General features: G+C 43.1%; 1 protein-coding gene across 1 annotated transcript in view; it reads left to right on the top strand.

The window, feature by feature from the left end:
- Positions 1-3,907: 3,907 nt before the first annotated feature.
- Positions 3,908-27,060, top strand: part of CERCAM (cerebral endothelial cell adhesion molecule) — a 60,743-nt gene continuing 37,590 nt past the window's right edge. The window contains exon 1 of the mRNA XM_083597325.1: positions 3,908-4,000. Within this exon, the coding sequence (XP_083453451.1) occupies positions 3,963-4,000 (38 nt within the window). The 5' untranslated portion in view covers positions 3,908-3,962. The remainder of the gene's footprint in view (positions 4,001-27,060) is intronic.

Genomic DNA, 27,060 nt, shown 5'->3' with positions numbered 1-27,060 from the left:
TGTGTACAAATATGCACATACTAGGATAAAGTATAAATGCATATATTAGCAAAAATAACATACAAAAATGCATTATATTTAGGAAAAATGTGCTCCAAAAACATGTATATTTGTGATTTTTTTTGAGGACTTTTTTTAAAAAAGAAGAAGATGCAAACTGATGTGGAAATGAGAATTGAACTTAATATTGGAAACATGAGAAACTGAGAGAAATTGAAAGTGATATATTTGCCCATGCCTAAAGCTGAGCTTCTAAAGTAGTAAAAATAGTAAAAATAGTAGTAGTAGTAGTAGTAGTAGTAGTAATAATAATAATAATAATAATAATAATAATAATAATAATAGGTGATGCTAGTTGATGACAACTTTTTAAAGGTCATGGGGGAAATATCTCTGTGTCCCTCTCTGAACTTTATTTCTTAATGGTTCTCATCTTCTCTTTTTCCTGATTTTCTGCTTCCCTCAAAATCAGTGTCAGAATTAATTAAGTTATGTGATCTTATACATATTAATTGTCTAAAATGTCTCTTCCTTTAAAAAAGCAGCAGCAGCAGCAGCAGCAGCAGAAGAAGAAGCAGAAGCTTTCCTTTCCTTGATGCTTTTCTGCTTCACTTGTAATAAAGAAAATATCTTAGCTAGTCTTTTCTAGTTGCTTGGCAACCCCGATTGAAACACACACATACATACGCGCGCACACACAGTCTGGACAAAATGTAACCAATTCAAAGACAAAGCTAAAGATTTTGGTGACATGTGACCCTTGTATGAAAAAGGGCAGTCTTAAAAACGTCCCTTCTGTCTTTTGCTCCTGACCAGTGTGGGGTGAGAGGGGGCTCCCCCTTCGCTCTCTTACACCAATAAATATGGATTAGTGAAATACTTTTTTCCCACAGTGCTGAAAAGATTGGATTGATCTTTGCACCCCATTTATGTACCATCCTGACAAGCGGCTAAACAAAATTAACAGGGAAAAGTCAAAAGGAGGGAACCTGAAGATTCTGGAGCCCCTTGCCAGGACAGGAGGAAGAGGGAGAAATTTCGCTTGACTAAATTTGAACCTCCCATTTGAACCTTTGGGGACGGTAGAAAGGGGAGGAGGAAAATGCCTCCGGTAAGGGGAAACTTTTGGATTCCACATTATTTCATCCAAATCAGGGGGGTGGGAAGGTTGCTAAGAATCTCAATGTTATTGTTCCATGGGAGAATCTATAACTCTGGGCACAAATTCCAGAGGATAAGATGTTTTCCTTCCATTATAGTAAAGCCCATGTAGAATCATCGAGTAAGTTGAAACTTCTGCAGGTGCCAAAGAGTTGATTAGGCCATGATCCAGCTAAAGTGAGTTGCAAAGCCTTCTTAAAGATTTTGGAGCAGCCTTGGAAAACAACATTAAATGCTTTCATCCATTCATCCAAAAGAGATCACGGATAATTTGGTGAGTATTACTTAGGAATGTTCCCCTAGAGGCCTCTGTGGCCTTTCTGGTTGCCTTCAGACTGCCAGTATTAGGCAGGAGGGATGCAAGTGCATACCAGAAACCAATACAAGCTGATTAAAGCACTCTGTTGCCCAGGTGCCATAAATCCACTTTAAAGCCATTGCCACCTCCCCACAAAAGCAGACTTTTGCGGTTAGGAATGTGGTGGGGAAAGGCAAGGGAAAGCATGGAGTGAACAAGTGATTAATGGGAAGACCTATAAGTGATCAGTGAGAACAGGACAAATGATCATTGTCGTATAACACTGCCCCACGAACAAATCAGGACGGATGCTCTGTGAAGACTGACCTCTGTGCAGGCTTTGTGCAAGCACGTCAGAGCACCTGGAGAAGGCCTGTGTCTCACACACTAGCTTGCTCTTAGCTAGTTCCAGATCAACACTCCTTTCATGCAGGCCCTGAAACTCCTCAGACTTCCTGTTCTTCCAATCCATCAGAGTTGCTTTCTTCCTTCTCACACCCTCCTGCTTTTCATCTTTCTTTCTTTTTTTAAGTGTTGTTTCCCTTCTTTCTAATGTAGTTTTAGCATAATTGTAAGGGGCAGTATTTTATTATATATGTTATTCCAGAAAACATTCTCAGCACCCTGAACAAACTACAGCTTCCAGAATTATTTGAGGGAAGCCATGGGTGCTGAAAGTGGTGTCACGAGGCTTTAAATGTGTGTTGTGAATGTGGCCCAAGTCCAGGAGGACACCTGGATGAGAAATGTGAACATATTGGGGGACAGTTTTTGACCAGAATAGCCCCATAACATGAACTCTCTCCACTTCCCCAATCAGAGCAATATTTGGTTGGCTTGTGAATATTTGGTTTGGGGAATAGGAGGAGGGGTCTTGTAAGAACTCTCAGCACCCTGAACAAACTACAGCACCCAGGATTCTTTGGGGGGGAACCACGGCTGTTTAAAGTGGTATCATGTATGGTAAGAACACCCTCCAAGTCTCCCGATTTTCCAAGGACAGTTCTGGAATCACAAAGCCATCCCATCTTCTGATTTCTTCCCGGAATGTCCCTATTGCCCCTGCCTGTGCCACCTTTGCTGAGCTTGGGGAAGAGGGTGAGCCGCCACTTGTCCTGAGCGATGTCGATGGTGGTCCCATTGCCTCTCCATGGCTGCTGCCACTGCTCTCCTCCCTTGGGCAGCTCATGGCAGCTGCTGGAGAGCAGGTGAGGAGGAGAAGGGGCTGCTGCCACCGAGGCCCCGCCCTGTGGGACACACCAGCTCTGAGGGGCAGGCAGAGGGCAGGGCCCCCCTGGCAGGAAGAAAGGGGGAGAAGAGTGGAGCACAAGGAGTCTTGATTGTTTTTAAAAATGGTTTGTGCGTCCCTGTCTAATCCTGCCCCTTTCTAAAAATTTATTTACAGTGGTACCTCGGGTTAAGAACTTAATTCGTTCTGGAGGTCCGTTCTTAACCTGAAACTGTTCTTAACCTGAGGTACCACTTTAGCTAATGGGGCCTCCCACTGCCGCCACACGATTTCTGTTCTCATCCTGAGGTAAAGTTCTTAACCTGAGGTACTACTTCTGGGTTAGCAGAGTCTGTAACCTGAAGCGTCTGTAATGTGAGGTACGACTGTATTGGTGGGTGTTTTTCTTTTTGTAAATCTACCAAAGAATAAACATAAATTTGGGATTAAAGGGTTTTCTCAAGACTTTGGAGGGCATGTGTTCTGTGTCCTCTTGGTGTCATGGTGGGGGCACTTGCCCTTCTTCTGATAGGAAATGCCCGGGGGAGGGGGACATACAAAAAAATGGGGGTTTATAGGATGGTCAGTTGTGGGGAGAGTGAGAAATGTCCCTGTGTTCATCTGAGGAACATTGGAAGGTAAGTGAGAATGTCGCCTAGAAGGGCCTTTGGTCTGATCCAGCAGGTTCTTTTTATATTTCCTTTGCAGCCTGAAGCATAAAGACATCCTTTCTGCAGATGTAATTTCTGCAAATGAAATTTCAACCTGGAAAAAACCATATATGACATATGAGAGCAAAGTAAATAGAGTGCTGTAACCCGCCCTTCCACCTGCCTTTTAGGTTCCAAGTTGCTGGTGTGGACAGGAGAGGAAACCAAAATACTGGTCACCTGGGCCTCTGGCACCCAACCCACTTTCTTTAGCCGTTGGTTTCTGTTGTTGTTTTTAAAATAATTTCTCTTCTGGCACAAATCTCATTTTGGAGATCCACTGAAAACAATAATCAGATTATTCCAAAATCCCCAAACAGAGGCAAATTCTTTTGGCAAGGTAAATAAAATAAATCCCACATGTGCCAACTTTCCCCCTTTCCTTCCCGACTTTGCCAGGAAAGAAAATAGGTCAAGAGGGAGGGGCCAGTCAGAAAACGCAACCCAGTGAAGTTATTTCCAGTCCCCCTCCCCCCTTCTACTGATCCTTCCCAAAAAGCAGGACAAATATTTCTCCTCTAGACGCAAATAACTGTTTTAGCAGAATGTCTTCGGTGCTGGAGTGATGGTGATGGCAGCAGAGACCAGCCTTGCGAAAACCCTGTAAGTTGGAGATTTTTTCCAAACTGTTTTTCTATATTTGCAGACATGTTAGAAGTTCAGTTTTTCTCCATTTATTATTGGGGGTACCAGGAAGGGTTTCCTCAAGAGTACAGATGTCATATGCATCTTTCATGACGGAAAGTAGAAGGGCTGGAAGGGAAAGTGGTGGTCAGAGTTAATTTAATAAGGATCATAGGAACATAAGAAGACCCCTCTCAGTCAGGCCAATGGCTTATCTAGTCCAGCAACCCTTTCTCACAGGGTCCACCTGGAAACTCTCAGGTAGGAACCAAGCACAAGAGCACTCTCTTCTCCTGTGGCTTCCGACAACTGGTATTCATAAATTTTCCCAATCCTCTTCTAAAGCAATCCAAGTTGATGGCCATCCCTGGAGGGCCTTCCATGGTTTAACTGTGCCACGTGTGAATCTTTCAGCATTCTGCTTCATGGGATGTCTATGAGTTCTGGGGTTGTGAGAGATGGAGGAAACTTTCCTCTATCCACTCTCTCCATGCCATGCTTCATTTTACCTTCTATCATGCCACCTCATTTTTAGTTGACAAGAAATAAACGGAGCTTCAAATATATAGCAGAACAGCCACAAAGAGCCAGGTTTTGTGAGGTTGTGGAAATAGCGACAGACTGAACTTTCAGTTCAGGTCCCTGCTTGTATGTGAATCTTTAACCAATCACTCTGTCTATGAACCTGACCTACCCCACAGATGATGATGATGATATTTATTTATTTATTTATTTGTAAACACCCCCCCCCAGCTGGGTTTCCCCAGCCACTCTGGGCGGCTTCCAACAAAGATTAAAAATACATTAAAATGTCTCACATTATAAACTTCCCTAAACAGGGTTGCCTTCAGATGTCTTCTAAATGTATTTGACATCTGATGGGAGGATGTTCCACAGGGCGGGCGCCACTACCGAGAAGGCCCTCTTCCTGGTTCCCTGTAACTTCGCTTCTCACAGTGAGAGCTGATTGCAGGGTGGGGACCAAAGGGGGATGAACTACCCCAGAAGGAGCACTGCATGCCCCCCACCAGAGATACTACCCCTCCCATAACACCCTATGCACTCCAGAATATGCGTAATTAATAAATAATATTATTTAGGCCATGTGACATAATTCTTATTTAGGTGCTTCTCCTGGTGTAGAAAGAAAGCCACACATTGTGGCTTGAATCAAAGTCAAATTGTTTTGTCTGCTCATTGGAACAATTTCACTTGAAATGGCTTGGTGGGATTGACATGTACTTTGGTTGTATGCAGCCATGTTCAACTTGGAAATCAATAGAGCCACCTTTGAGTAAAGTTTACTTGAATACCACCTTTCTTGTGTCCTTTCTGCCTCTCTCTTCGTCAGTAATCTCAGCCTCTGTTGTGTTATAAGTCCGGTGGTGCGGCGGGGAGAGACCCAGTGTCGCTGGTGTGTCTGGTGGTGCAGATTGCAAACATCTCCAAGGCTTGCCAAAGGATTAAGGGCCTTAACAAAGGACTTTTGACTGAGCCTTAAGATGAATTACCCATTCTCTTCCTAGGCCAGTGGACTTCCTCGTACTGTGCGTGTGCATGCCGTATATGTCACTTTTGTCTCCCCTGCAATCTCTCTCTCTCTCACTCACTCACTCACACACACACACACACACACACGGAAGAGAACTCTTTCATCTCCTCTTCTGTCCCATGAAAGAAAAAGAGTGCAGAACAAATAAAGTTATGGGCTGTGGGCCAGAAGTGGGTTAGTTAGATTTTTTTTAGTGGGGTTGCTGACCTGTCAGAAGCTATGTTATTGAAATTGGTTTGGGCAGCTACTTTTAACTCTCCACTTCTTTCAGAAAAATCCTGTTTCCTCTTAGTTTTTACATCTTGTTGTTTCAATTTGATCGTTGTTAGCTGTCCTGAGATGTACGAACATAGGAGTCAGACTTTTGGCTCACAGTGACTAGCCGCAGCTCTGCAGGGCTTCAGACTGAGGTTCCTCCAAGCATCGATGTGGAGATGCCAGGGACTGAACCGGGGGAGATCCTGTATTGCAGGGGGTTGGACTAGATGACCCTCGGGGTTCCTTCTAACTCCACACTTCTACGATTCTATGGAAAATGTGGCGTAGGCGCTCCACTGCTGAGCTGCTGTCCTTCACCTAAAAATAAGGGTGGGTCCAGTTATAAAGCACAGGAAGTGGCCATATGCTATGTTGGAATGCTGGTACATCCACCCTAATACCGTCTACACTGGCAGAGGCTCTTCAGGGTTTTGGGCAGAGGCTCTCCCAACCCCACCTGGAGATGCCAGGGATTGAATCAGGATTTAAGGCAGATGGATTTAAGGCAGATGCTCTGCTATGGATCTAGATTCAGGTGGGTAGCTGTGCTGGTCTGACGCACTCAAATATATATTAAAAAAATTAAAAATTGTCCAGTAGCACCTTAGAGATAGGGACGCGGGTGGCGCTGTGGGTTAAATCACAGAGCCTAGGACTTGCCGATCAGAAGGTTGGCAGTTCGAATCCCCGCGACGGGGTGAGCTGCCGTTGTTCTGTCCTAGCTCCTGCCTATCTAGCAGTTTGAGAGCACGTCAAAGTGCAAGTAGATAAATAGGTACCGCTCTGGTGGGAAGGTAAACGGCGTTTCTGTGCACTGCTCTGGTTCACCAGAAGCAGCTTAGTCATGCTGGCCACATGACCCGGAAGCTGTACACTGGTTCCCTTGGCCAATAAAGCGAGATGAGCGCCGCAACCCCAGAGTCGGTCACAACTGGACCTAATGGTCAGGGGTCCCTTTACCTTTACCTTACCTTAGAGACCAACTAAGTTTGTTCTTGGTATAAGCTTTCGTGTGCATCTGAAGAAGTGTGCATGCGCACGAAAGCTCATACCAAGAACAAACTTTAGTTGGCTCTGCTATGGAGTTGCAGCTCTTTCCAATAGCTCTGCTGCAGAAAGTAGGCACTGCAAATGTTTTAAATAAACATATTTAAAAAATATTTAAGTTAGTGCAAGGTTTTGAGAGGGTGAAGTCATGCAAGGGGTGGATGTGTGCTTTCCTCTGATGAAGGCCCTACATTTCTTGCAAAATCTTCTCCACCCCTTTTTCCCTTTTTCATCTCTCTCTCCCCTGCCCCCGCTTCCCACTTTTAAAGCACTATGGTGCCACTTAGGATAGTCGTGGTTTCCCCCAAAGAATTCTGGGAGCTGCAGCTTAGCAGGGAACTCTGGGAAATTCAGGTCTGTGAGGAGAATAGGAGCAGGAAGTCTCCTAACCAATTCTCAGCACCCTGAACAAACTACAGCTTCCAGAATTCTTTGAGGGAAGCCATGGCTGCTGAAAGTGGTGTCATGGTGCTTTAAACATGTGTTGTGAATGTAGCCCAAGTCCAGGAGGACATCTGACTGAGAAATGTGAACACACTGGGGACAGTTTTTGACCAGAATATCCTCATAACATGAACTCTCTCCACTTCCCCAAGCAGGGCAATATTTGGTTTGCATGTGAGCATGTGTGGTGATATCCGATTATTATCGATTAAGGATATTTCTTGACCATCTTCGACATTGTATTCCAAGGTAGTGTCCAATCATTTGAAAAGCAGACATCAAAACATAAAATTATAGTACAGTGTAAAATGCAGGGGATAAACCTTTATATATGCAAAAGCAGGGCCATTAGAGAAAGCCAAACCATTTGTCCATCGAGCCCAGTGTTGTCTGTTCTGACTGGCAGCCGCTCTTCAGAGACTCCAGCAATGAAGGGTTGTGGCCACAGCACTTGCTGCTTCCTCAACCTTTTTCCACTGGAGATGCTGCCCAGGACTGAACCTGAGACCTGCTGCATGCAGGAGAGATGCTCTGGCTCCTCTGATGATATTTGGATTTAGTTGTGATTTCAGGGTGTTCAAAGTGCTCAACTTAAATTTATCATGCTGATCCTTAAGATGAACCTGTTAGACTTGGCAATGTTATTTGCCCCATAGAGGTGTAGGACCTGAGCCCGAGAGACAAATTGCGACCTAAGGCCTGAATTCAAATTATTTAATAAATAAATAAATTTATATACCACCCTTCATCCAATGATCACAGGGCAGTTGGCAGTATAAAAACACAAAACTACGTAACTTCATAGCAAAACAATCACCCCCACCCCAGAAACATTTAAAATACCATTGATTGTTTAATCAGCCAAAGACCAGAGTGAAGAAGAACATTTTCACCTGTCACCTAAAGATATGTAATGAACAGGGGCATCTTAAGCATATCCGGCGCTGTGGTGCGAAGCTCCCTCTGGTGCTGCCCCCCCCCCCGTTTCCCAGAGTTTTTTAGAGAGGACGGCAGGGCTGCCCGCCTCGCCACTTCGTGCCACGGTGGCCAAGGCAGACAGAGCCTCTGCCTCTTCCCTGGCGCCCTCCAGAACTTGGCGCCCCTGCGCCCTGTGCTACTAGCCTCTATGGGTAAGACAATGAAGGCATCATGTGAGCCTCCCTGGGGAGAGCATCTGATGAATGGGGAGCCACCACAGAAAAGGTCCCATCCCTGTGCTGCCACCCTCTTTCTTCCAAGGATTGGAAGGTTAAGCCTTCACCAGATACTGTACTGTTTGTAGAACACCCATGATTTTCTAACTAGCTGTGAGGACTAAACATTTTATTTTTTAAACAGACAAAAACAAACAAACAAATTACCAAACAAGCACAGGAATTGCTGCCCAGTTGAGTCATGTTGACATGTTCCAGCTTTGCGACTGCATCAGGCTAGGTTGTTCACAGCCCAGCAGTGCTGAGTCTCAGGTCTGGGAGCTGAATGTGGCCCTCCTTGGAACTTGCCCCAGGACACACCTCATTGCCAATCAGAAGGTCGGCGGTTCGAATCCCTGCGACGGGATGAGCTCCCGTTGCTCGGTCCCTGCTCCTGCCAACCTAGCAGTTCAAAAGCACATCAAAGTGCAAGTAGATAAATAGGTACCATTCCGGCGGGAAGGTAAACAGCGTTTCCATGCGCTGCTCTGGTTCGCCAGAAGCGGCTTAGTCATGCTGGCCACATGACCCGGAAGCTGTAGACCAGCTCCCTCGGCCAATAAAGCGAGATGAGCGCTGCAACCCCAGAGTTGGTCACCACTGGACCTAATGGTCAGGGGTCCCTTTACCTTTACCTTTAGGATGTGCCCTTGAACTCTGATGATGCTTCTTTCTTGCCTGGATGGAGGGTGGGTGTGTTTGTGTGTGTGTGTAGAAACCAGGCTACAAGTAAAATTTACATTTGTTGCTCTGCCCCATTTTTTTGCTCTCTGGTATGTGGCCCTTGGAAGGTTGTTCAGAACAGAATGTGGCCCGCAGGCTAAGAAAGGTTCCCCACCCCTGGACCAAGTTACTGAGCACCAATGTTAATATATTGTCTCTGGGAAGCATCTCTGTCCTGAGTTTATAATTCTGCAACTCCATTTGGGTACATTGCTGGATTGAAGCTGCCTTATACAACCCAGACTGTTTTTCCACTTAGCCCAGCAAGTGGCTCCCAAGCATCTCGCCAGATCTTCTTCCTGGAGATGGCAGAGGTTGAACCTGGTACTTTATCCTTGTAAAGCAAATGTTCCATCACTGAGCTATGGCGTCAACTGGGCCCTTGATTGGCTGTCTCTTTTTCATTAGTTTAAGACATCTGGTGCTGTTAGAATTTCCAGCTGAGCATCGAAGGGTATGGTTGACTCAGAAAGCTCAGAAATGATATTGTAGTGTACCTTTGTACTTAAGCATTACCTGCATGAGTCCTTGCTTTCAAAAGCTGCGGGGACGAGGTGCCTGTGCCAAAAAACAGCAGATACATCATAATGGTAATTGCTCACTTAACTGCTGTGTATATGGCGTTATGTCAGATCATGCTACAAAAGGAATTCTGCTAAGCTCTGATCCCCTATAAACAAGCAAGGTTAATACACTGCCCAACCAATAAGGTCTTGCAAGCAGTCTTGTCTAGTTTTCTGGGTGTGCCTGTATGATAATGATGCACACAGAGACCTATAAGCTCAGCTAACTAGCCAGGCTAGAAGCCTTTGTTGCTCCTGCATGTAGTGTCTCATTTGGCCTGTACTCCACATTTTTCTATGCAAATCTTCAGGTGTGCACTAGCTGAACAAACATAATGTTTTAGCAGGCCTTTTGGCACCAGCTTTAGCGCGCTTGTGTTTTGTTTTAGCAACGTAGAAAGCTGCCTTGGACTCAGTGAGACCATTCGTCCATCTAACTCAGAATTGTTTGCACTGACTGGCAACAGGTCTCCAGTGTTTCAGATTATTTTTTTATTGGGAATGTATTCTGAAACACATTCTTGACACAATAATAGTGCATTAGAGGTGGATTTATTTTGCTTTAGTTTGTTCTGTGATGCTTCCTCAAGGCTACCACCAGGACATTTTTTTTCAGCTGGAACTAGCCAGAACCCAGTTCTGAGGAGAAAACGGTGCTCCAAAACCAGACACCCCCGTCTCCTTTGATCAGCAAAGTAGCAGACATGTGGTGTACAGTTCGTTGCTAGCTCCCTACCAATGTAACTTTAGCTCATTTAGAGCAAATCCAGTTTCCAGCAGTAAAAAATACACCATACAATATAACGCAAAAATGAAAGTTTTTATAAAAAAAATACAGTCCGGGGGTGGGGATTAGAAGAAGGAGAATAACAGTAGACAGTAGATATAGGCTGTCTCCAGAGCAAGTGTTGTAAACAGCAGCTGTGCTGTTCTGGTAGCTCCCTGACAAGCTCTCAGGTGGGCACGATTGACATTCTAAGAGAACAAGGGAGGTGTTCTTGGTGAGTTCATGGTGAGTTCCTGCACCTCTTTTTCTAGAAAAATAGCACTGGCTGCCACATTATTGCTGCCGATCAACTAAGGTTTCAGCGCAACAAAGGTGGCACAAGAATAAAATGGACCATTTTTGCTTAGGGTGGAAGGTTCTGTTAGTTCTGGTTTTCTCAGTTTCTCAATTTTCGAATCTTAAATTTGCTATTCCACATTTCTGCATAAAATTTTTAAAAATACTCTTATGAAAATTAATGAGCATTTTAATGCAAATTTGTCTCCTTAAGCACATTTTTGTATGCAGTTTTGACTTACGTACACATTTTTTTTGCAAGTAAATACCCTGAAGATAAAACAATTTGTATGTTAATTTTACCATTATATTTATTTTTATGCACGATTTCACCTCATGTAATCACTTTTGTAAACATTGCTTGGTTGGAGAACTGGATCACAAAGTTCAGAGAGTGTGAATTCCAAAGGACAGCTGTGTTTCAGTTCACATGAGTGTGAATTTGGTAGATTTGGCTTTAAATAAGATAAAAAGTAAGCTCTACCATCCCAATGGAATTTCAACAGGTGTCCTTTTTATTGTGCATTCATGATGATTTGTGCTCATGATGGCATTGGTGAAGTTACATGCCACCCTGCTTTCAACACCGTTTGCATCTGCAAAAGTTTCAGGGCAGACACGGTTCCTTGGTTTCCAATCTGTCTGTGCTTTGTAGCTTCCTCCTGAAATCCTGTGAAGTGTTCCAGGGTTGTCGGGGATTTTTGGTCTCAGTTTCATTGCGCTGTAGTGCAAGAGTTCCCCTCTGAACAATAGCAATGTGGTGACATCAGGGAAGCAATGCAAAACAAGGAAAAAAGCAGAATGATGTGTGGACAGTCTAGTATACATCCACCACCAACACACTATTACTGTTTCAATCGCATCAGAAGAAAACAGAGCAGAAAACCAGCCTGGAGGGGCCCATAGGAGGATTCTCTCTGCTTTCCCTCCTGTCTGCCCCCCCCTTCAGAGTGGCTGTGGGTGGGGAAATGGGATTCCTCTGGGAGTTAAAGGTGGCAATACAGAACATGGAGATTTGACTCCATACCAGATTAAAATGTAATACAACTTGGAGGTGCCCCCGAAATCTGGGTGAGTTGCCGACGACAGTTGGGGCGGGGGGAGAAGACTGTGTGGATAACAGGTGAAATCCACCCCACCCCCACTGTCAGTCCATCAAAAGATGGTTGCTCTATCTACATTCGGTTTCCTTCCAGAGATTTGCGAGGGAGCACTCTCTCCCCCCCACTCTAAGTCCTTTTGTCCATCCTTTGTAATGGAAAGAGTCCCCTCCTAAATCAATTCCATGACACTGTTATTGTTTCTCCACTAAGAGTTTTTAAACTTTCCCCCCTCCCGAGGTCAGGAATGTGGACAGTTGCTATTGGGGCAGTGGAGCCTGGGTGGTTGGGGGGGTGTTGAAGGGTCAGCCTGTCTCTGTGGGTCATATGACAACAAATCCTTTTGAGAATATCTACCCTTCATCACTGCCAATATTGTCTTTTGCCAGCAGGGTCCTGGCACGGACCTTGAATGGCTCTAGCTTCGGCCTCTGTCCACTGCATCGGTCAGCATCTGGGAATGGACAGAAGGGCATTGTGTGTGAAAATAGCTTTGTTTTTGGTCACAGCTGCCCGGGTTTGGACTAGGACTGACCGAAGTCCTGGTGGGTGGGAGAGAAAGGAGGGAGAGGGGGGATTGGGAAAGTATGGGTCAGTGCTTCCTAGAGGGTTTTCCCACCCCTCCAGGCCAAACACTTCTGTGTCCAGACTTTAGAGAGCCTAGCTGAAGAATTTGGAAGGGGTCCTTCTCCCCTCCCCCCTCCTTTCCCCTCTTTCTTTTAAAGTGATGGAATTTATTAGGGGCGGGAAGAGGATATAAAGAAAACTCCTCCCATTATTATTATATTTTAAAAAAACATTCAAAGAATTAAGCCAGATGTATAGAGGATCTGTAGAATTTAGAAACTTATGCTGCAAGTTAAATGAGGGATAAAACACCTTGAGCCACAAAGTACAATGAAGATATCAAACTGTCTTCTTCTTTTTAATTGAAGCAGTATTTTATGGAGAGCAAAGGGTTTTTGCATCAGATGGCGCAAGTCACTGTGAGAGTTTTCTGTGGGCCTGTAAGAAACCAGAAGAGTCTATCCTAAAGAAATGGAATATATAAAAAGACTAAAGGATGGAAGTAGTTACCCATCTTTCATACTTTCTTTTATCCTTTCTGAATCTTCTTACATTCAGCCCCATTGGATGTTTACAAGTTCCAGAGTTATGAACTGTGTACCTTGCACCTGTATGCCTGCCTTGTTGCCTTCAGATGGAGTGGAGGATGCTACCCAATTAAGGACACACTGCCCTGTTGCTGGTCTTTGAATTATAATTCAGCCACCACTCCAGGTGGTGGAATTGGGGGTGGGAGTACAATATTGTCCTTTGCCATAAGGGGCAAAATGGTTTAGTGTGGTTATTTCCATGCTACAGACATGCCCCACTTTCCAGGGACCTATCAGGATGGCATTGACCTAACAGGTTTTAAACTGTCAATATAGGCATGTTAAATTGAATTCAAGATGTTGTAACTGTGCAGAGATTGTGAAAAATTGACTTCTCTTTGTTGTCCTGTTTACAATATAATATGGAGATATCTGGAACAGTATCTTGCCGTCACTGTTTTTCTTTTATTTGTAATCAAATCAACCAACAATTGATTCTTTTTAGCCAATAGCAATGGATATCCAGTAGAAAAGGCATCTTCAAAGGTATGCCACAGGTTTCCCCCTGCAATACGTTGGCTTGTTTTACTGATCGCTGATAGCATAGATCATGGGCCAGCCTGTTGCATCCATAAATGCTCATGCGTCCTCAGGCGCCTTCCCTGGCACTCCCTCAGGGGTCCCCTCCTGCCAACTAAAATTAGGGGGTTGTATCCATTGTTAGTCCTACTCAGACTCATTAAATTAATGAACTTGTCTAATTAGGGTTCATTAATTTCAATGAGTCTACTCTGAGTACAATACAACCCTAAGCTTGAAAGAAACATTCTATTATAGCTAATAGAATAGCTTGTGGTTTCCTATGGTGTTTATTTACCTTTGTGTATTTAGAAATTTGGTTTCCCCTCCACTTTTGTATTTGTTAATAATTTGGAAAAACTGGGGTTTTTGTTTATGCTTTTAAAAAGAATAGCTTGTGGTTATGCTTAGCTATGGTATGTGTATGTCATGCCCATGATAGTTTCTCTAGTTTACAAATCTTTTCAAAGACTCAAAATGGGTTGGCAACCCCTCACATAGATTTTGATATCCTGTACCCCATTGATCAAATTAATAATGTGTTGGGTCCCCCTTCGAATAATCTCTACTCCAAACAAGCCTGGGTGCTTCCAGATTGGAGCTTAATGTTGAAAATGGGTCTGGAAGGGTAAATCAGGATTAAATGTTGGGGCAGAGGAGAGATACAATCCGGTATTTTGATACCAGTGACATTGTGCGGATAATAATAATAATAATAATAATAATAATAATAATAATTTATACCCTGCCCATCTGGCTGGGTTTCCCCAGCCATGCTGGACGGCTCCCAATCGAATATTAAAAACACAATACAGCATTAAACATAAAAAACTTCCCGAAACAGGGCTGCCTTCGGATGTCTTTTAAAAGTAGGGTTGTCCTGGGCATAGTTGGCCAATTGGTGCTAAAGAAGGATAGAAATTTCTTTATGTATGCTACTACAGCAGCAAGAATACTTATTGCAAAGTATTGGAAGACACAAGATTTACCCACCCTGGAAGAGTGGCAGATGAAGGTGATGGACTATATCGAACTGGTGGAAATGACTGGCAGAATCCGAAACCAGGGAGAAGAGTCGGTGGAAGAAGATTGGAAGAAATTTAAAGACTATCTGCAGAAATACTGTAAAATTAATGAATGTGAAAATGATGTTGGATCGAAATTAAGTGGCATTAGCAACAAGGCCAATAAGAATATGTAAAAATGGACTGATAATGGATGAAAATATATAGCTATAATATGTTAAGATATAGAGTTAAGACAAATGAAAGAGGGTAAGGATTTGCTGAACGGACTATGTGAACGGGAATGCAAAAAAGGGAGGTGTGAGGAGGTCAAGGAAACAAGCAAATGAGCTTAAAGATATGAAAAAAATGGATTCGTTTTTAACTTTTTCTACTTAGTTCTTTTTTGTATTTTGTATTTTTTTTTCTTTTTATGTATTTTTGTATTTTTTGTATTTTTTCTTTTGTTTCTTGTCTTCTTTTTATTCTGTTAATTTTTGCTTATTGTAAAATCCTAATAAACATCTTATAAAAAATAAAATAAAAGTAGGATTGTCCTTGTCATCTGATGGGAGGGCATTCCACAGGGCGGGTGCCACTACCAAGAAGGCCCTCTGCCTGGTTACCTGCAACTTCGCTTCTTGCGGTGAGGGAACCACCAGAAGGACCTCGGTGTCCAGGCTGAATGATGGGGGTGGAGACGCTCCTTCAGGTATACTGGACCGAGGCCGTTTAGGGCTTTAAAGACGCATGAGCAGCAGTACCCATCCCACTTGGAAGCACCCTCTGTATATTTGATGGGGCTTTTCCAACTGATGTGTCTGTGTTCAGGTCTGTTGTGCAACATGCCACTGATGCATTAATAGTGCATTAGTGGCAGAATTGTCCTGGACCACACACACAACATTTTCCAGTTGTTCTGTGATGCTTCCTCGGTGTTGCTGCATTGTTGCCTTCTGAGAGATGGGCACTCTTGCACTTCAGCACGACAAAGGCAGGGCCAATAATAATAATAATCTGGGACATCTGGCATGTGGAAAGTTACAGAATTTCAGGAGAAAGTTATGGGATGTGTTCCAATGCAGCTCTATGTTTACCCTGAAACTTTTGCAGGTGCAAATAGTATTGAAGGTAGGATTTTATATAATTGCACAGTAAAAAGGACACGTGGAAGGAGGCAGAGACTTTCTTCCAAGAAAGTCGTGACCAGCATTGTTTGGCCATGCTTCGATGCTTGGCATTTACGTAGAAATTTCGTTCCCCGAATTGTAATAATGGAACATCTTGACAATGTCATCCTCCTCAGATCATTATTCTCCTGTGTTCTCCTCTGGCTTCTTCCTGGAATCACCATCGTTTTTTGGAGAGGAGAGATCAGCAGAATTTACGTAACTGTAGGTTGCCTTGGTGCTTCTTTTCTGCTTATTTGAAGAGGCATTTCTGGTCCACCTGCATCTGAGCAACATATTTATTATTTGATGCTGCTTTTAAATGTACACAAAAACAGTGCACTGAGCATGATGGGAAAGGCGTGGGCTGTAACCTTTTTCCATCTTCAGCCAACAAATCATACCAATTAACATTAGAGTTTGCAACAGATGAGCCCCATGCCTGGTCCAGCTGGGCTCTTTGTATCTTGGATGCTTTGACCTCTTGAAATATGTTGTATAAATTGATGGTGTGTTATAAAACAGAATGTCCAGAACACAAGAAGCAGTACAGTGGTACCTTGGGTTACATATGCTTCAGCTTACAGACTCCGCTAACCCAGAAATAGTACTTTGGGTTAAGAACTTTTATTCAGGATGAGAACAGAAATCGTGCTCCGGCGGCATGGCGACAGCCGGAGGCCCCATTAGCTAAAGTGGTGCTTCAGGTTAAGAACAGCTTCAGGTTAAGAACAGACCTCCAGAATGAATTAAGTACTTAACCCGAGGTACCACTGTAGTTCCATTCTATTTTGTGCTGGCCAGCTCACATTCAAAGTACTGGGACCAGTTCTTGATGCCCCATCTTAAGAACTTTGACAAACTGGAGTGTTTCTAGACTATGGCAATCAGGTGGTGATGTACCTTGTTACATCCTCTGAGGAACAGTTGAAAGAGCCGAGTATGTTTAGCCTGGAGAAGAAAATATTAATATCAAAATGCCTGAAGGAGAATGGACTAGTAATTCCCATCCACAACAGTCATGCCACCCCTTTGTCACACCCAGGGTTCCTTCTTCCCTTTAGGGTTCCCCAGCTGGTTCCTTGCCCGATTTATCTGCATCTAACCAGTCCATGACAGTTACTTACATTCCAGCCATTTACAGTTAGGGAGAATCTAGCTTAACCCTGAATAGGTGACTATTTATATGGCAAATAGTTATGGACAGGTGGGAGAGCTTAGATATTTGAAAGGGGTTATGTTTGTAAAAGGGATCGCTCTCTGATGATCCAGATGGAGAAGAGAATACCGTATTTTTTGCCCAATAGGGCGCACCGGCCCATAGGACGCACCTAGTTTTTTGGGGGGGAAATAAAGGGGGGAAATTATTTTTTCCCCCAGGCGCGGGGCTGGGGCGGGGGATGCACAAGCTTCCCCCGACCCCAGAACAGGCTGCTATCCGCAAGCCTAGGGAGCCTGGCGGGAAGTCGCGCCGGTCTCCCCAGGCTTGCGGATATCTGTCCCCCAAGCTTGTGGGGCTGGCGGTGGGGAGAAGCCCGCTTCTCCCAGCGCCAGCCTCCAAACCAGGTCGGGGAACAGCGGGAAGGTGCGCTGCACCTCCCCACTGTCCCCCGAGCTTGTGGGGCTGGTGCTGGGGAGAAGCCCGCTTCTCCCCACCGCCAGCCTCCAAACCAGGTCGGGGAATAGCGGGATGGCGGCTCTCCGCCTCCCCGCTGTCCCCCGAGCTTGTGGGGCTGCCCGATATCTGCACGAAGCTCGGGGCGCACTGTGCAGTGCGCCCCAGGCTTCGGGATGCAGGCTGCTATCCGCAAGCCTTGGGAGCCCGACGGGAACTCCCGCTGGGCTTGCAAGGCTTGTGGATAGCTTCCTGAAGCCTGGAGAGCAAGAGGGGTCGATGCGCACTGACCCCTCTCGCTCTCCAGGCTTCAGCGAAAGCCTGCATTCACCCCATAGGACGCACACACATTTCCCCTTCATTTTTGGAGGGGAAAAAGTGCATCCTATAGGGCGAAAAATACGGTAAAACTCACCTAAAAATAACCTGGTTATGACATGGCGCCATTATCTTGACATCTCCAAAAGAATATCCTTTGACCAAGTCAGAGAGAAGGAACAGGTGGGTGCTCAGCCAAAACTGAACAGATCTTCCAGAAATCTGGAGCAAGTTACAATATTTTGATTACTGCGTTTTGCTCCTGCTTTCTGATCTTAGGAATATTTGGACTGCAAGAAAGAACAGCTGAGGTGGGCACTGTTGTGTTAGGATAACCAAGTGAATCCTTAGCAAATTGGGGGAAGGGGGGTTCACTTGGTAAAGCTGTCCAAATGTCAAAATTGGTGATGGGAAAAGCTGCGGAAGGCAACAAGAGTGCTTCCTCCATACTTGGCTTGCTTCCAGGCTCAGGTGTAATACTGTAAATGGGTCACTGAGATGTTGCAAAGTGGCCTCCCCTCCTTTTTATTTTAGTGTGTTTCTACCAAAAAAAAATAAATCTGAATCTGAATTAAATTGGGGAGGGACTGGCTTTTTGTTGCCAATGCTGCAAAGAACAACAACAAAAACGAAACAAAACTGTACTGTGGGAAGACTTGATCTCCCACACTAAAAGCACCCTAGATGCTTGCTATAAAATTACCATTCTTCCTGCTCTCCTGGTTTCTCTGGGGCATCTTCAGAATGTCATCCTCAGTTTGTTCTCCTGTGCTTCTTCTGGTCTCTTTTTCCTGCCCTTTTCCAGTTGCTTTTACAGTGGTGCCTCGCAAGACGAAATTAATTCGTTCCGCGAATTTTTTCGTCTAGCGAATTTTTCGTCTTGCGAAGCACGAAATCCCATAGGAATGCATTGAAAATCAATTAATGCGTTCCTATGGTCAAAAAAACTCCAAACAAAGCCAAATTTGGTACAACAAGAGTTTATTAAGTGCTCTTTAAAGTCACACATACTGTAAAGAGCATTTCAAAATTCAAACCCAGAATTTTTTAAAAAAAACAGCAGAGTGGCCCAATGGTCACAGAAAATCATAAAAATGCAGGGAAAAAAACACAAGCTTCCAGATTCTTGCAAACCCCTCCCCAACTGTTCCCCCAGCCACCCAGCACACAGAAATTCAAATCCAGAATTTTTTTTAAAAAACAGCAGAGTGCCCCAATGGTCACAAAAAATCATAAAAATGCAGAAAAAAAACATACAAGCTTCCAGATTCTTGCAAACCCCTCCCCAACACCAAGTCCTTGAATTCCAAACACCCCAACCCAAAATCCAAAACCCCCCAAAAAAGTTTTAAAAGCTTAACTTACCAAATGGCTGCAAAAGAAGTTTTGGAAAAGCTTCAAAAATCACCAAAGTCTTTAAAAACCTCAAAAAAGGCTACTATGTACACTGCGTTCTATGAGTTGCTCCTCGAAGTCAAGTCGCAACTGTATTAACGGTGTTAAGAAAAAGGAAACAAACTTGCAAGACGTTTTCGTCTTGCGAAGCAAGCCCATAGGGAAATTCGTCTTGCGAAGCAGCTCAAAAAACGGAAAACCCTTTCGTCTAGCGAGTTTTCCGTCTTGCAAGGCATTCGTCTTGCGGGGCACCACTGTATAGGTTTACAAAACTTTTTTGGGGGTGGAGAGAGAAGAGACTGGCACCCCAAATTCTGCAGCTCTAACAATGGAGGCAGACATCCTTCAGTATGCCTTCTTTCAGTCTGCCTTCAGTCATCAATCCTTCTGCTGGCATTGCAGTAAATCTGAATGTTTTGAGAATTCAAAATGTCTTATTCTGGATCTGGAACTGCAAAACGATGAACAAGAGAAAAATCTTGGTTCCCTAGCATGTTGAGATTTCCACCAGCAGGCATGCCTTGGACTAATTAAACAATATATGCCTTTTAAACTGTGTGTGTTTTGGGAGTGTTGTTTTTGTTTGTTACTATGGAATATAGGGGACGCGGGTGGCGCTGTGGGTGAAACCTCAGTGCCTAGGACTTGCTGATCGTAAGGTCGGCGGTTCAAATCCCCGCAGCGGGGTGAGCTCCCGTCTTTCGGTCCCTGCTCCTGCCCACCTAGCAGTTCGAAAGCACCCCTAAGTGCAAGTAGATAAATAGGTACCGCTTTATAGCGGGAAGGTAAACGGCGTTTCCGTGTGCGGCGCTGGTGCTGGCTCGCCAGCTGCAGCTTCGTCACGCTGGCCATGTGACCCGGAAGTGTCTTCGGACAGCGCCGGCTCCCGGCCTCTTGAGCGAGATGAGCGCGCAACCCTAGAGTTGGTCACGACTGGCCCGTACGGGCAGGGGTACCTTTACCTTTACCTTATGGAATATAGTTTTGTGTTTTTATATTGTAAATGCCCTGTCATTCTTGGATGAAGAGTGGCATAGAAATAATAATAATAATAATAATAATAATAATAATAATAATAATAGGTGATGATGATGGAAGATGCAAGATGCTTGGGCATGCTTTTGACCTTGATATGCTTTTGGGGGAATAAAATGCGTTGGTCTGACATTTCAGTTGAGAAGAAGCAAATAAGTGAAAGGGGCTAAGACTAGTGCCTTCCTCCACAATACCACTGCTTTGCTCCCAATGCCACACAAGGCATATGGGGCAAGATTTGTGAGCTCAGTCATCAAAATACAGTGGTACCTCAGGTTACAGATGCTTCAGGTTACAGACGCTTCAGGTTACAGACTCTGCTAACCCAGAAATAGTACCTCGGGTTAAGAACTTTGCTTCAGGATGAGAACAGAAATCGTGCAGCGGCAGCAGGAGGCCCCATTAGCTAAAGTGGTACCTCAGGTTAAGAACAGTTTCAGGTTAAGAACAGACGTCTGGAACGAATTAAGTTCTTAATCCGAGGTACCACTGTATGTAAGTCCTTTTGAGCGCCTTTTAGAGAGTGTCTTTCATGGCCTACGCTACACATAAACATACAACACATGCCTGGCCTAAATTAGTATTGAGTTGGGGAGGGGGATCCCCTCAAACCCTAGAAAATAATAAATTGTAGGACTTTGAAGATGTGTCTTCAGCCAGCCTGCCCAAGATGGATCTCTGTCTGTTCTCTCCCCTCTTCTTCCCAGCACACCTTGCGAAAGACCTTCTTTTCCTGTCACTTCCCACCCAGTAAGCCTGGCAACCTTCTGTCTGCCCTGGCCCAATATTTCTCTTAGATGGGTCATCAACACCTTTTGTCATGTTAATGCCTCTATCCCAGGTGAGGCCCAGGTTTGGAAAGGAAGCCTTATATTTTTCCACTGGCCTCCAATCTTCCCTTCGATACTCCAAATAATAAAAATCCTACTATTTATTAATTTCTAGGGTTTAGGAGGGGTCTCCCAACTCATTAACAATATGTTACTCTATAGTGATTAGTTCAATATGTGCCATTTTTACAAGCCATTGGACTTGGGGACTTTGAATATAGAACTTTTTCTTTCTTTGCTACTTGCCTTAATTAAAGGGGCACTCTCATGTCCCTTTAATCTGTTATATTAGTACTACATTTCTTTTTTCTAAAAAAAGAAAAGAAAAGAATGTTCTTATTGTTTGCATTTTTGTGAGCAGTCTTGTGCCTCATAGTGAAGGTGGACATTAAATAATTTCAATAAATGAATGGATCCTAGTGGTCACTATGGGATAGCTCAGTCAGTTGAGAGTGATACCCTTAATCTCAGGGTTGCGAGTTCATGCCACACGTTGGGCAAAAGATTCCTGCATTGCAGGGGGTTGGACTAGATGACCCTCGTGGTCCCTTCCAACACTGCAATTCTATGATTCTATGAACTGGGACCAAAGCAGAACACACACAACACATTGCTGGACCCCTACTCATCAAGCGTAGAGTTAAGAGAGCAAGAGTAATAAAAAGAAATTGTTATTTAGGGGAATTTAATTTAATTCTAAATTATATTCTGGAAACATGGGAGATTACAAGGGGTAAAAAAAATTGGATGTACTGTGCTATATTAGAAGCAAAAAAACTTGTTTTGATGAAGTGGAAGAGCCACAAAAAGATTCCATTGAGCACATGGATTGACAATATGTTTTTGTTTTTGTTTTTTTTCCTTTTGTTATGAAATATTTATTAAGATTTTACAAAAACAAATATACAAAAACACATAATAAAAAAACAAAAGAATAAGAATAAACACACAGAAAAAATAAGAAAAATTAAAAACAATTCTTTTTCATAACTTAAAACTCATTTGCTTGTTTCTTTGACTCCCTCACACCTCCCCTTCTTGTATTCGCATTTAAATAATTAAATCAGCAAATCCTTACCCTCTTTCATTTATCTTATCTCTATAATTTAACATTTTATAACTCAGTATTTTCATCCATTATCAATTCATTTTTGCATATTCTTATTAACTTTGTTGCTAATACCACTTATTTCCAATCCAAGATCATTTTAATTATGTTTTTACCTATTTATACCCTTTTTCCATATTCTTAAAGCATTACAGCTGGAAACCACTTAATTTCTATCTAACATCATTCTAACATTCATTAATTTTGCAGTATTTCTGTAGATAGTCTTTAAATTTCTTCCAATCTTCTTCCACCGTCTCTTCTCCCTGGTCTCGGATTCTGCCAGTCATTTCTGCCAATCCCATATAGTCCATCACCTTCATCTGCCATTCTTCCAAAGTGGGTAAATCTTGTGTCTTCCAATACTTTGCAATAAGTATTCTTGCTGCTGTTGTAGTGTACATAAAAAAAGTTCTGTCCTTCTTTGGCACCAATTGGCCGACAATGCCCAGAAGGAAGGCCTCTGGTTTCTTCAGGAAGGTATATTTAAATACCTTTTTCATTTCATTATAGATCATTTCCCAGAAAGCCTTAATTCTTGGGCACGTCCACCAAAGGTGAAAGAATGTACCTTCAGTTTCTTTACATTTCCAACATTTATTATCGGGCAAATGATATATTTTTGCAAGCTTGACTGGGGTCATGTACCACCTGTATATCATTTTCATAATATTCTCTCTTAAGGCATTACATGCCGTAAATTTCATACCTGTGGTCCACAACTGTTCCCAGTCAGCAAACATAATGTTATGTCCGACATCTTGTGCCCATTTAATCATAGCAGATTTCACCGTTTCATCCTGAGTATTCCATTTTAACAGCAAGTTATACATCCTTGACAAAATCTTAGTTTTGGGTTGTAACAGTTCTGTTTCTAATTTTGATTTTTCCACCTGGAAGCCAATTTTCTTGTCCAGATTATATGCCTCCATTATCTGATAATAATGAAGCCAATCTCGCACTTTGTTTTTTAGTTTCTCAAAATTCTGCAGTTTTAGTCTATCTCCCTCTTGTTCCAAAATTTCCCAATATTTCGGCCATTTGGCCTCCATATTGAGCTTTTTCTGGGCTTTTGCTTCCATTGGTGACAGCCACCTTGGGGTTTTATTTTCCAATAAATCCTTATATCTTATCCAAACATTGAACAAAGCTTTCCTTACAATGTGGTTCTTAAATGCTTTATGTGCTTTAACCTTGTCGTACCACAAATATGCATGCCACCCGAAAACATTGTTAAAACCTTCTAAATCCAAAATGTCTGTGTTCTCAAGAAGCAGCCAGTCTTTCAGCCAGCAGAATGCTGCTGATTCATAGTAAAGTTTAAAGTCTGGCAGGGCAAATCCACCCCTTTCCTTTGCATCAGTTAATATCTTGAATTTTATTCTGGGCTTCTTGCCCTGCCAGACAAATCTAGAGATATCTTTCTGCCACTTCTTGAAACAATCCATCTTGTCCACAATTTGCAGTGTTTGAAACAAAAACAGCATTCTAGGCAATACATTCATCTTTATAGCTGCAATTCGACCCAACAAGGAAAGCTTCAAATTTGACCAAATTTCTAAGTCTTTTTTCACTTCCGTCCAACATTTTTCATAATTATCTTTAAATAAGTTCCCATTTTTTGCTGTCATGTTAATCCCCAAGTATTTCACTTTCTTAACCACAGTCAGACCTGTCTCATTCTGAAACCTCTCTCTTTCAATCGGTGTTAAATTTTTCTCTAAAACCTTAGTTTTTGACTTATTCAGTTTGAATCCTGCCACTTGACCAAATTCTTGAATTAGTTCTAAAACCCTTTTAGTACTAGATTCTGACTCCTGTAACGTCAATACTAAATCATCTGCAAATGCTCTCAATTTGTACTGTTTGGCTCCGACCTGTATACCTTTAACCAACCGGTCCCTTCTAATCATATTCAGCAGAACCTCCAGGACCAATATAAAAAGCAATGGGGAGATTGGGCACCCCTGTCGTGTCCCTTTTTCTATCCTGAATTCTTCCGTCACCACATTATTTACAATTAATTTAGCCTTTTGTTCAGAATATATTGCACCTATACCATTTTCAAAACCTTGGCCTACCCCCATCCCCTGTAGGTTCTTTTTCATAAAACTCCAAGAGATATTATCAAAAGCTTTCTCCGCGTCCACAAATATCAGAACTGCTTTAGTGTTTATATTCACTTCTAGTTTTTCCAAAATATCAATTATGTTCCTCAAATTATCAGACAAATGTCTTCCCGGGAGAAAGCCCGCTTGATCTTTATGAATCTCTTCCATCAATACCTTTTTCAATCTCTTGGCCAAAATGTCAGCAAAAATTTTGTAATCCACATTAAGTAACGATATAGGGCGGTAGTTCTTAAGCTGAGTCTTTTCAGTCTCTATTTTCGGTATAAGTGTAATATACGCCTCTTTCCATGACTCTGGTGCCCTCTTCCCTTCCAGAATTTCATTGCAGACTTCCTTCAAAGGTTGTATTAACCACTCTTTCAAAGATCTATAATATCTAGAAGTCAGCCCATCCGGTCCTGGAGATTTGCCCAATTGCATATTTTGAATGGCACCTTCTACTTCCTGTTCAGATATTTTATGGTTCAACATTAATTTACTTTCTTGAGAGATTTTTTGTAATCCATTTGTTTTCAAAAATCGGTCTATGTCCATTTCTTTCTGTGGCCCTTGTGAGTATAATTGTTTAAAGTACCTCTGGAAACAATTTCTAATCTCAATTGGGTTATGTATGTTCTTTCCTTCCACTTCTAAATTTGTAATAGTATTTAATTTTTGTCTTTTTTTCATTTGCCAAGCCAGCAATTTCCCACATTTATTAGCTGATTCAAATGTTTTTTGTCTCATTTGTTTAATTTTCCATTCTATTTCCTGATTCATCATTTCCATATATTGTACTTGATATAATTTTATTTCTCTCAAAATCTCCTGCGATTTTGGTTTTACCCTCAATTTCTTCTCGCATTCTTTTATTTTCTCCAAAATTTTATCTTTCTTCTCATTTTGACTTCTCTTCTTTATTGCATTCTGTTGTATCAAAAACCCTCTCATAACAGCTTTGCTTGCGTCCCAGATTACTCTTTTTTCTACATTAGTGTTCATATTTATTTCAAAATAATCTCTCAAAGTTTTTTGGGCCCACATGGATTGACAATATGGACAGATTGGCTACATACGAATGAATTGCATGTCGACGCAAATTAAGAATGGATAAATATGAAGAAATCTGGAAGGAATATTTAAGTGATAAGGCGGATAGTGGTGGGAAGTAGGGGGAGGAGAGAGAGGTGGGAAAATATTGTTTAAAAGGTGTAGTCATAGGTATATCAGTGTATTCAAATCTGAATCGTCAAACTGTGTTATCAGTGTTGTTATGGTTTGTGTTGTATGTGCCTTTTGCGGTTGTTGTTTGTATTGAAAAAATGATTATTGTTATATTTTTTTTAAGTGTAGAGTTAAGAGAGAGAATCAGATGCTTCCGATCCCCAATGCCAGAGGCAAGAGTCATAGATAGATATATAAAATCTTAATAGCACATCTTGCCTGATTGGATCCCTTTGGAACTGATGCGTCTTCATGCAACATGTGTGTTGCTGGACCTGGTACATTAGCACCATCTACTGGTCCCAGATAGATGCACACCTGTTTCAAAATTCCTAGATAAAGAAGAGACAGATGAACTCTTACCAAATACTTAACTAACTGACCGATCACATCGGTTCTGCCCCCCCACAACAAAAATCCTGGCTACGCCCATTCTCTGTTGAGCTTCACATTGTTAGAGTCCAGTCTTCTATTCTATTGAGATAATGTTGAAATGCATTCCTGTTTTCTGAGGGGATAAGGACGCGGGTGGCGCTGTGCGTAAAACCTCAGCGCCTAGGACTTGCCGATCGCATGGTCGGCGGTTCGAATCCCCACGGCGGGGTGAGGTCCTGTCTTTCGGTCCCAGCTTCTGCCCACCTAGCAGTTCGAAAGCACCCTTAAGTGCAAGTAGATAAATAGGTACCGCTTTATAGCGGGAAGGTAAACGGCGTTTCCGTGTGCTGCTCTGGTGCCGGTTCGCCGGAGCAGCTTCGTCACGCTGGCCACGTGACCCGGAAGTGTCTGCAGACAGCGCTGGCTCCCGCCTCTAGAGTGAGATGAGCGCACAACCCTAGAGTCTGTCAAGACTGGCCCGTACGGGCAGGGGTACCTTTACCTTTTACCTTTCTGAGGGGATAGCAAATCCTCCCTGTTCTGTGTCACAGAATCATGAAATCATAGAATTGTAGACTTGGAAGGGACCCCAATGGTCATCTGGTCTAATCACCTGTGATGCAGGAATCTCAGCTAAAGCATCCACGAGGCCATCCAAAGTCTGCTTAAAAATCTCCAATGAAAGAGAGTCCAACGGGAAAGCAACAGGAAAACACACTGGGAAGTGGCGTGATACGTCTTGCCTTGGTGTGACACCATATAAATGCAAACAAATCAGAACAAACGCTCAAGTAAAAAGCAGACACCATCTAACTTGCCTCACAAACTTTGTGCAGACCAGTCAATCAGGATAAATGCTCAAGAAATCCATTGCGTGGAAACAGCCTGGGGGGGGGGGGAATTTAACTCAAAGCAGGATGCAATGGTGGTCACTAGATGGCAGCACCCTACTGGGAGAAGAGTTTGCTGAACCCAAACATCATTTGAGGGAGGTGAGGGGTGAATGGGAAGAGCAGACGGGAAGAGTGTGGAACTAAGACACCCTCCCCCCCTTCTGAACAACCACTTAAAACAGGCCACCCAACCCGTGTTTTGCACAAAAGCTGGTGTGGTTAGATAGTAATATGTCAGTTCAAAAGCCCATCACAATTTTCTGCCACTCACACACTGTTTTTCCAGGTCACACTCATACTGGGAAGAAACCTGGGAACTGTAGTTTGCTAAGGATGCTGGGGG

This window comes from Podarcis filfolensis (assembly GCF_964270895.1).
Source record: "Podarcis filfolensis genome assembly, chromosome: Z".
Classification (NCBI taxonomy): Eukaryota; Metazoa; Chordata; class Lepidosauria; order Squamata; family Lacertidae; genus Podarcis; species Podarcis filfolensis.
Note: the sequence above shows the minus strand (reverse complement) of the source record. Positions and strands in the feature narration are given on the sequence as shown.